This window comes from Canis lupus, chromosome 17 (genome assembly GCF_003254725.2).
Source record: "Canis lupus dingo isolate Sandy chromosome 17, ASM325472v2, whole genome shotgun sequence".
NCBI lineage: Eukaryota > Metazoa > Chordata > Mammalia > Carnivora > Canidae > Canis > Canis lupus.
Genome location: NC_064259.1, coordinates 42,389,087 through 42,401,030, shown reverse-complemented (window position 1 = coordinate 42,401,030; position 11,944 = coordinate 42,389,087). Strand labels below are relative to the sequence as shown.

General features: G+C 34.5%; 1 protein-coding gene across 1 annotated transcript; it reads right to left on the bottom strand.

Moving 5' to 3' along the window:
* Nucleotides 1–292: 292 nt before the first annotated feature.
* On the bottom strand, nucleotides 293–1,028 carry LOC112664291 (40S ribosomal protein S5). The gene has a single exon (XM_025453759.3). It carries the CDS (start codon nucleotides 954–956, stop codon nucleotides 342–344), a length of 615 nt encoding a protein of 204 aa, XP_025309544.1. The 5' UTR covers nucleotides 957–1,028; the 3' UTR covers nucleotides 293–341.
* Nucleotides 1,029–11,944: the final 10,916 nt, after the last annotated feature.

The following is an 11,944-nucleotide window of genomic DNA, read 5'->3' as shown; positions in this document are numbered from 1 at the left end:
TCTAATTCTCCTTTACAAATAATTTATCACTTATGCAAAGCAACTAAGGTATTCAGGTAACTGAGACAATGAAGAATAATCCAGCTCAATTCCAGAAATCCTTTCTCTTATCTTTCCTCTATTTGATGAAACCTTTAAGAATAATTTATTGAATCTCATATATGCAAACCTTTTGATCTCTTTAAACATAGCAACATCTAATACCATGGAAGCATGGACCAAAAATTATTTTCTGAGTGGATATATGAATCAGATTCTTTCTTTTTTTTTTTTTTTTTTTTTTTTTTTTGGGTGAGGCTGCCCCAAGGGCAGACAGGTTTATTGAAGCCACAGCCAGGTGATCAACGGTTAGACTTGGCCACACGTTCCAGCTCATCCTTCTTCTTGATAGCATAGGAATTGGAAGAGCCCTTGGCTGCATTGATGAGCTCATCTGCTAGGCACTCAGCAATAGTCTTGATGTTCCGGAAGGCAGCCTCACGGGCACCTGTGCACAGCAGCCAAATGGCCTGATTCACACGGCGTAGGGGGGACACATCGACAGCCTGACGCCTCACTGTTCCAGCTCGCCCAATGCGGGTTGAGTCTTCCCGGGGACCACTGTTAATAATGGCATTCACCAGGACCTGCAGGGGGTTCTCACCAGTGAGCAGATGGATGATCTCGAAGGCATGCTTGACAATGCGCACAGTCATGAGCTTCTTGCCATTGTTACGGCCATGCATCATCATTGAGTTGGTCAGGCGCTCCACAATGGGGCACTGTGCCTTACGGAAGCGCTTGGCTGCATAGCGGCCTGCACTGTGGGGCAGGTACTTGGCATACTTCTCCTTCACTGCAATGTAGTCCTGCAAAGAAATGTCATTGATCTGAACATCATCAGTGCTCCATTTCCCAAAGAGCTTGATGTCAGGGGTCTCCGCCACTGCTGGTGCAGCTGTCTCCCACTCGGTCATCCTGAAAGCGCAGCCGGGCCGTCACAATCGAACCGCGTGCACCACGCGCCGCCGTGGCACAGACAGGAAGAGCTGAATCAGATTCTTTCATGAAGATGAAAGAAACTAGGTTCTAAGTTATGAATGCTGGCTTTATTGAAAGAAAAAATGTATGTTTAGACAGACGAGAAAAATACAAAAGCATACTCCACAGGGATTTATTAGAACTGTTTAGTTTCTAAACTTGACATCTTTGTGAATGTAGATGAAATGTTCTCTTCCTTCAAGCAAAAATCCTCTTGCCATGCACTAACACCAAAGCTGGCTGACTGGGTGTTCTTTGGCAACTTAGATGCCATTTACTGAGAGCTGGAAAAATGTATCACTTTGGATATGCGGCATTCTACTTTGCAGGATTCTGAAAATTATCCTCTACCCTCTCCTTTTCAAACAAACAAAAACCCTGCCAATACCACTGCAACAAGAACCACCATCATAACACCATAAACACGGCAACAGGCTCTTCTCAGACTATATACTCAGCTAGTCACTTTGAGCATAATGGTAACTAATTTATTTCAAAAAAGTATGCACTAAATTGGATCCACATATATAATGTATAGAAAATTCCTCTCCATTTCCAAACACCTTACTAAGATTTTCTATGCATAGGGTGTACTATTCTAACAGGAAACTTGGTAGTGAAAGTTTTTTTTAAAAATCTATAGGATTATGATGGTTTCACATAAAAGTGTGACTCAGGAGAAAGTTGAAAACACTTTGGTTCACAATATACCATATTCAGTAAAGGAAGAAGAGATCCACATATGTGGGAACTGAAACTAAGATTCCTTCTTGTCCTTTCTGAGATCAGACATATTTTCTGTGCCTCTGTTAAATAATATAGGGAAACAGTAAAAATAACTTGGATACTTATCCAAAGAATACTTGCTAATGGAAGTTATGACTATGAACCAAATAAGTAAGCTAATTATCAAGAATAATAGCTTGTTCATCAAGGCTTTCTTTTTTTAAGATTTTATTTATTTATTCATGAGAGACACAGAGAGAGAGGCAGAGGTAGAGAAGCAGGCTCCATGCAGGGACCCCAATGTAGGACTTGATCCTGGAACTCCAGAATCACACCCTGAGCCAAAGCCAGACGCTCAATCACTGAGCTACCCAGGCATCACCATCAAGGCTTTCTATAAGAATCTCACTTCATTGTACCCCCAAACCCTAAGTTATTATGTCATAAAATTTGCTCAATTTCCTACCATGCAAGACCTATCTGAAACCCTGCTGGCCCAGTGCCTAAAAATACTATAAACTTCCCTGACTTTCTCCTTCTAAGATCTGTTCAGATTCTGTAAATGCCTAATAAACTTATATTTGCTTGGCCAAGTAGACTTTTCTGGTAATCTCTTGGTGAACTGATAACTTAATAAATCTAATTGCAAAGTTCTTTTAACATCCTATTAAGACAGTCTTGCTGCTGTAACTCAAGACCCTTGATTTACAAGAGCTCATGTGTTTCCAAACCTCTTGCTCAGCGTTCCAAACAAGAGTACAGTAGATTCTACATTAAATCTGAGATCCAATTTGTCTTCATCAAGCTCCCAAATGATAAGTTTATTTTGTCTTCTAGGAATAAAGAACAATTATAGCAATCCTTTGAATATCTTATCAGACTTGAAAACTTACCTGGCATGGAAAACTGCCTTTTTACTAATAGCACTACTGTTATCATTCTGTCTTTGCTACTTTTTGTTGTAAATATATAAAAAGAAATTTCATGACAAAGATGGTTAACATAGATCTGATGAGTCTATGAGAGCCGGCTGTGAGAGTTTACAAGGTCAACCATTCTCATCAAACTGGCATCTTTATAGGGGAAACTTTTCCTTGGGTTACCTATCGGAATTGTATGAAAACATCTCAGCCATCTCATTTGCCCATGAGAGTCTTTGAGACAGAGATTTCCCCCAAAGTTCCCTTCTATTGAAAGTCACAGATTTAATGGGTCTGCAATTATATATGCCTAAGTGTCACCTTGAAGGTCTAAACCACACAAGCAACATTACAACAGATATTACCCTACACTCTTAGGTTCATCTCAGTCCAAGTTCATGATCAAACTGGGCCAGACTCCTCTGACTTAAATACTTTTGTGCTAAGATTATGATTCATATGCTTCTCTTTTTTATATCATAATAAAAATTCAGAATTAGAGTAGTCATTTGGGGAAATTTTGATATGTACATAAGTATTCATTTACGAAGATCATTAGAAAGAAAAAGAAGTAACATTAAAAAAAACTTCAGATCTCTAATAGTCTATATTTTTTATTGGAATAAAGATGCTTCCAAATTAAATTTAGATTCAAAATTTGTTCTTTAATGAATTCCTTACCCAAAGCAAATAATGTTAGAAACTAAACTTGTTTCTCTTCTATGTTCTCCAAAACCACAGTCTTAGTTTCATTGATTTCATTTCATGATTCCTCTACTAGTGTTCTGTGACTTCCATTGCCTTCTGCTCTTAGCACTCTTCTCTTCCCTTCTGGTTAACAAGAAAAACCCGTTTTCCACTGCCTCTTAGTGAATAATTATGTTCAGAAGAGAATAAGGTATTTGAGGTTGATTTTCAGCTATAGTTTTGATATGAACTGAAAACCATTGTCAAAAATGTTCTAGTGTCTACAAAATTTAGACAGAAATTTACAAAGAGATTTGCAATATCTCTGGCAGCACATAATCTAGGAGTCCTAATCAGTGTTATTTGTTTCACATATTAGAAGGACAATCAGTGGAAATGATTTGATGGAAAAATCCAGACAAATACTTAAGAAATCATGAAGTAGTAGAAACCAGAAGAGCTTCAAAAAATGACAGCTGATAAAGAGTTGTAGGGCCAATTTCTAAAATATTTGTAATTAGGGACACCTGGATGGCTCAGTTGGGCAAGCCTCTTGCTCTTCATTTCTCAGGGACATGAGATCGGCTCAAAATGATCTCAGAGTCATGAGTTTGAGCCCGGTGACAAGCCTCATCTGTGGAGGCTTAAGATTCTCTCTCAGCAATGCCCCATATAAATAGATAAATTATGAAAATGATTAGAATATAATGCAGTTATGAGAACAAAGACTGAATTACGTTAAACAAATAATAGTAAGGCTCCTTAATACCTAAGATGGCATTTAGGAGTAGCATCTATGATCACAACTCTGTCTCTCACATTTTGTGAACAGCCTTAAGCTAGGGTTAAATGAATAATTATTCAGGAAAAGAAAAATAAAAGATGACACATATCTCCATTATCTGGTCACCCACCTGAACATTTCAAAGAGCAATAAAATAAAAGCCAACTAAGCCTCAGAATAAACTGATGACTTTAGAGCTAAAAACAACTAGATACTCTATTATTCAGTTATTCTGTGTTTAATTATTAAATCTAGGAATTGAACATTTTCATAAAGGAACATGTAAAATTATACATGTATACATGTATACAGTATATTAATTTCCTGATACTGCCTTAACAAATTTCCACAACCTGGGTGCCTTCAAACAACACACTTTTTTTTTTTTTTTTTCGTTTTTACAATTCTTGAGACCAGAGTTTCAAATCAAGGTGTTAGCAGCATTAGTTACTTCAAGGAACTTGGAGAGAGATTTTTTTTCTATGCCTCCCTCTTAGATTATGGTATTTTCTGGCGATCATTGGAGTTTCTTAGTTCGTAGCCATCTCTGTCTTTGTCTTCATATGAACTTCTCCTCTGTGTGTCTCTCCCTGTGCTTTCTCTTGTAATTGAAGAATCCTATTTTTAAATGAGGTCACTTTTTAGGTTCCGGAAATATATGAATTTTTGGTAATTATTATTCAACCCACTAGAAGCTGAAAGAAATTTATAAACACACTCAGTACATATGTAATAAGCTCTTTGGTATCAGTCTTAGCAATTTTTTTTTTACTCAGTGTCCTCAGTCAGGGACAACAAAAGCCCAAATAAATGAGTGGAATTACACCAAACTTTAAAAAAATAAAACAAATCCCACAAAACAACTTTTGTACAGTGAAATAAGTCATCAGCAAGATGAATAGACAACCTACTGAACAGGAGAGTCATACATTCAATAAGATGTTAATATCCCAAATTATATAAAGAACTTACACAACTTAATATCAAACAAACAGCCCACTTAAAAATTGGGCAAAGAACTTGAATAGACATTTTTCTAAAGAACGTACAGATGGCCACCAGACATATGGAAGGATGCTCAACATTATTAATCATCAGGGAAATACAAATCAAAACCACAATGAAATATTACCTCACACCTGTTAGAATGGCTACTATCAAAAAGATAGGAAATAACAGCTGTTAGCCAGGATGTAAAGAAAGGAAAATCCTCACATAGTCTTGGTGGAAATGTAAATTGGTGCAGTCACTGTAGAAAACCATGGTAGCTCCTCAAAAACCTAACAAGAACTACCATATGATTCATTCCACTTCTGGGCTTTTATCCAAAATAAACAAAAACACCAACTTGAGGAGATATGTGCAGCATTATTTATAATAGCCAAAATATGGAAGCAATCTAGTTGTCCATTGATAGATTAATGGATAAAGAAAATATGGTATATATGTAGAATGAAATATTACTCAGCCATAAGAAATAATGAAATCTTGCCAATTGTAACAACATGGATAGAACCTAGAAGATATTCTTCTAAATGAAATAAATCAGGAAGAGAAGGGAAAATACCATATGATTATACTTATGTGTGGAATCTAAAAAACAAAACAACAAAACAAACAAAACAAAGTAGAAACAGACTCCTAGATACCATAAACAAATTGTTGGTTACTAGAGGTGTAGGGATTATAGAGTAGGGAAAATATTTAAAGAGGATTAAGAGGCACAAACTTCTAGTTATAAAATAAATGAGTCACAGGATTGTAATATATAGCATAGGGGATATAGTCAGTAATGTTGTAATAGCTTTGGTGACAGATGGTAACTACACTTACTATGGTGGTTATTTTCATAACAGTGAATAAAAATAGTAAATCACTATGATGTACATCTGAAACTAAGATTATTGTACATTGATTATACTTAAATTGAAAAAAAGGTAGCCACTCAATAAATATTTATTGAATAAAGAAAAAAACACCTAACAATGAATTAGAAGACTTTATCTTAATTCTCAAAAAAAGATAAATAGGACAATAGAGAAATGTTAGAAATTTATAAAAAGAAGTAATCTGATTGTCGTTAAGGAAAGGCTTCATGGAAGATTAAAGAAATACAAAAGGATAAATAAGATGTAGATACATTGAGGACAGAAGCAGGGCTTTTAAGGACAATTCAGGTAACAAAATGTTCAACATGGTATTTTTTTTTTCTGAAATTGTTGCTGTGTAAATTGATGGAAGAATTAGTTTCTCTTCCTTCTCATTAAAACATTTGTGGCACTCATCTCTTCTATAATTGTCAAGTGGAATTTTAACTTTTGTTCACATTATAGGCAAGGTACAACATTGGCAGGATGAATTTTATTACTTTTAGTTAGAAGGAAAAAAGCAAAACAAAACTAAACCTGGATTAAATTTTCTATATTTGGATCGCTGATGTCTTATTGTAATAAGCAGATCACTTGATTAGCTATGATGTTCTTTATTTTCTTTTTAAAAATTTTAGAACTACATATGTTCATTTGACAGAAGAAAAAATCTGTAGTAGTAAAATATGATATATTTTTCTTAGAATCTATAGCTTGGAGAGCAGTGAGAGAATTTACATAACCTACTGGAAATATTATAATAATAAAAAAGTATGTATTTATGTGTATATAAATAATATATACATATGTCTTATATATTATATGTATTTTAACAGTCATCCATGTCAATAAACTATTATACCACAAAATAGAAGAGCAATTTTCAAATGCTTCTCACCCAAGAGATAGAAGTATTCTGGTTAAAGGCTTATAATCTAGAGTTTTGCCACTAACTAGTCATGGGGTTTAGCCAAGTTACTTAAAGATTTAGGGTCATAATATCTTGACCTCTAAAACTCGGATAATGATTATACTCACTTCATTGGGTTGCTTTTGATAATTAAATAAGCTATTATAGACAAAACATCTAGAATAATGATAAGCGCTAAAACCTCAATAAATATTTTCTTTTTACTACCATTATTACAGTTACCTATTCTGTGGAAGAAACTATTTTCAGCATTTTTCACTGACATAAATAATGAACCTCTCCTCCAAGTAACTGAAGCGTCCCTGAAGAAAATAACTACTGACTTGAGAAAATGTTTTAAAGTTAAATTATAGTAAAAAAAAAAAAGATATTGGTTTTTAAAATATCATTATCCTCATTATCACTACCACCACTATAATCACCATTGTATAATTAGTTGTCATATTATAATCATTATTATCATGGTAACAATGGCATTGACTGAATTTTTACATTGTACCAGGCATGCCTTTAAAGTTTTAACATATGTAACATAATATAGTATAAAACACACATAATTCTCTCATAAGTCAATATTGATGATTAAAGACTATTCAGTGAATAAATGGAGTAGCTAGGATTAGAATGCAGAATTTTTGTTTCCAGATCTCATGCTCTTAAAATTATATATATAAATTACATATGTATACACACACACACACACACACACACACACAACTTGTAGTTCTCTCTCTCTGCACTTCCAGTGCATCTGCTCTCTTGCTCACTCACTCTCTCTCTCTAAAGCACATAAATAAATCTTTAAAAAATATAGAAGTCTTTTGCCTAAGTAGTGGCATCAGGGAAAATTGCTTCCTTTATATTTTCTCTCAATTTTTTCTAGTTAATGGAGAGAATACTAAAAATATTCTGTTTTATTGAAATATACACACATTCTGAGATGCAAGCTGATGTCTGAATGCTAAGAGTAGTGATTAGATACTGACTGTATAAGGTTTTGTATTTGGCCATAATGAAAACAGGGAGTTGTTAAAGAGGCTGATCAATATTTTAAAAAGTCTGATTTCAAAGTGGTATGCTGGAAGGAAGGCAGGCTGATTTCAGGCGTAAAGATCTTATTGTAATGTCTGTGGTATTTGTAATTGAGGATTGGAGCCACTGTTAAAATGACAGTGGAAACTTGGAAGGAGCATTGGATGCAGGGGAGATTTCTGACGAGGCTGGGCAAAGCTTAGTGATGGGTTCTAGTAGTTAATAGAAGGACTCAACTTAGTAGTGGTAGTATATGGCATCCAGTGAAATTTCTGACTCTGTTCATCGGGTCTCTTAGTGAAGTGCCTCTCATAAATCACCATGGCCAGACTCTGTCATTGGATTATCAAAGTTCAATTTGGCAATATGACAATACTTGAAGAGAGAGAATTCTATTAACCAACTGACATTACTGTTGTTCTGGGCTAATGACAATTTGTTAATCTGAAATTGTAAATAGAATTACTGAGAGTATACATTTAATCTCTCTTAACATTACAATCTCTTAGTGCTGAGAAATCTGAATGGGAAAATACAGTGTAATTAAAACTTGCCAGATGAACACAGAATCTAAGCAAGGAGAATTAATTATATGATTTGAATGTTTAGTCACATGAAGCTAAGATAAAATGACAAATCTACCTTTACAATTATCTTTACACTCAGACCAGTAGATCTTGTGGCAGAAAGGAAACGTCCTTTAAGAGAGAGAGAGTAAAAAAAATGAACATTTATTTATTTATTTATTTATTTATTCATTCATTCATTCATTCATTCATTCATGAGAGACACAGAGACACAGGCAGAGGGAGAAGCAGGCTCCATGCAGGGAGCTTGACGTGGGACTCGATCCCAGGACTCCAGGATCACGCCCTGGGTCAAAGGCAGGTGCTAAACCGCTGAGCCACCCAGGGATCCCCAAAAAAGGAACTTTTAGAATAGCAATGCTAATAGCTCTCTGTCAGTACTCATACTCTACTTCCATTGTTATGGACACCACTCATATCACTTTGGGTCATAGATACGACTTTATATTTCATAATATTTTTTAAAAATTCTAACAGTTAAGAATATCTGGCCTATGGGTTACTTGGATATTTAGTATGATTTTCTGTCTGTTGGCTGTGATTCACTATGAGTTAATTTAGTTTCCCTCTCAGGGGACAGTAATAGAAACTGGCTTTTTGACTTACTGTGAAGATTAAATGAGTTTATATATGTAAAATGCTTAAAAGAGTGCCTGGCAAGTGGTAAGCACTATATAAGTGTTTACTATTCTGTGTTATTATTATTATCATTTTATTCTATTTTTCTTAGAATCTCCGGGGATATATCACTCCTGAACAGTAGTGCTGACACAGACCCCAGGCTGTACTCCTCACCTGTTAACAAGGAGACCAATTCCACCATTCAGAGAAAGCATAGACATTACAGTCAGATTGATGTTTGGGTTCCAGCTGTGCTATCTACTAAATGTTAGTACCTGAAGAAAGTACTTAACTTCTCTGAATCTTATGCTGTTTACCTGAAAATGTCTGACTACCTGTTCATGTTGTTTTGTGGCTTGAATGCATATATAGTAGCTATTTGCCCATTTCAGGATATGGTAGCTACCTATGTTTTTTTTCACATTTTTAATGTTATTTATTAAATATGAGGCTGTTGAAATAATTAAAAATGCTTCCACATATATTACACAGATTTTGAATTGTATGTGTTTCCAAGGTTCTAATGAACTGATTCATGATTAGTGGGGAATAATACCCATAATTGATGCTTTAGGTCATTACTCTTTTTTATAAGGACAGCATAATATATTAGACATGCTATAATTGTTCCTTTAATCAAAATTCCATATGTAGAGAATTTTCCTACCTTTTCAGCAAAAACAAGGAATGGATACCTTAGCCTAGCTAGACCAAGCAGATTTTGTCTTTTTGAGTTGGAACCCAAAGAGACCTAGAAAGTTAATAGGAGGGCCTATATGCCATCCTAGGCCCTAGAGCTGTTGACAACATGATGGGCCTGTTGAAATCAGAAAAAGGAACAGAAAAAAAAAATGACAGGCAGAATTAAAAAAAAAGCAGGAAATAAGCTTTGATGAATTTCAGTTAGATTTTTTTTCTCTTGGGTTTGTGAAATACTACTACTTCTTGGAAATAAATCATACTTATCCGAGATCACCTTGAGTGAGTTTTTGATGTTTGTTTTGTTTATTTACAAAAAATTAAAATGTAGCGTATTCTACATCATCATATTTCAATAGTTGTGCATATTGGGAAAGTTAGGGATCTTGTAGGCAAAGGGAATGGCTTGAAATAAAACAGTGAGGTATGAAACATTTACTATTCTGTTCAGTGTTAATAGGGCAAACAGTGCGAAGCAGGAAGCCAGGGGTAAGACAAGGTAAAGGGTAAAAGGTAAAAGGAGGGTAAGACACAGCTCATGGACGGTCTTATTTACTATGCTAAGTTTGATTATTTTTCTTCTTTATTTTCTTCCTTTATTTTCTTCTTCTTCTTCTTCTTCTTCTTCTTCTTCTTCTTCTTCTTCTCTTCTTCTTCTTCTTCTTCTTCTCTTCTCTTCTCTTCTCTTCTTCTTCTTCTTCTTCTTCTTCCTTTTCGGTCCTCTGTACATGACAAGCAGGAATAGTGACATGGTACATCTGCATTTGGTATCACTATAGACAATAGTGATGAAATTGACAAATATAGATGAGGGAGGACAAGTTAGGTCAAGGTATATAAGCTCAAGTAAGAACAGTTATTTACATATGCCAGAAAAAAAATATGAATGTTGTTTTATTTGCTACTTACAAAAAACCCTATGCAATAATTATGATTAGCTTCTGATACTTGTAGCAGCAGGCTAAATTTGCATAGCTAGTCTGTGACCAAGATTGACTCTGTGACCAAGATTGACTTTGAATCCAAAATTCTCACACTTTTAAGACCTGAATTCTAGAACTATAGAAGTTTTTAATAAAATGTTTTCTTCATTTCCAAAGCAGTGTCCCACAGGTCTTTTTAGCAGCTGAAAAGGACACTGCATGTGTGGGGACTGTTTAATTTTTCAGCATTTCTGTAGAGCTTCTTCAGAGTTCCACTTTTATCTGATTTTTTTACATATTGGGTTTCCACTTAAAATTCCAGTTGGGAAGAAAAGAATTTGGGATAAGATGAATTCTACTGCTGTTAAATGAATAAATGTATAAATATACCCCAAATAAATGCATTTTTTTTAAAATCACACTTTTGAAATCTCACTAGATCTTGTGATCTTTAAGCTGCTGCTTAAGTGGAATACCTTATAGCAGACATTACTGAGAAGCTATCCTTAAGATGCTAGATACCTCAAGAGAAAGGTAGGTTGTTTTCCAGAGAGAGGGAACTTGAAAGAAGAGACTTGCACCCAGTTTTTCTTCAGATTGAATCTGAAAAATGAAGTCTAATTTTAAAATATCAAAGTTCTAAATTAGAAGTATACCTGATGTGTCTGCTTTTGATTGTTTTAAGCAAACTGGCTATTCCAGCCACTTGTTGGGTATGTGTGATGACATAATCTTTAACAGAAAAACTACTTGCTCTGGAAAACCAAGAAAAATTTTAATTCTAGGAGAAAAACCCAAGAAGAAAGATAAAAGGAAACACCGGGACACCCTATTTGCAATTATTTTGCATTGTATTCAGGGCAGTATAGTCCAATAGAAATATTATACGAGCCATATGGATAATTTTAATTTTTTTAATAGCAGCATTTAAAAGGTAAAAGAAATAGGCCATATTATTATAACATCTTATTTAAAACAATGTATTGAAAATAGTATTCTAACATATAACCAAATAGCAATTATGAATGATATTTTACATATTGCACATATTAATGTAGACATTAAATTTTATGATCCATACAGACACCGTGAAATTTATAATTGTAAATATAGATTCACATACCCAAGTCATCCCAAAGATGCTTA

Coding starts and splice junctions, on each gene's coding strand:
- LOC112664291 (XM_025453759.3), bottom strand. CDS start 956: ATGACCGAGTGGGAGACAGCTGCACCAGCAGTGGCGGAGACCCCTGAC.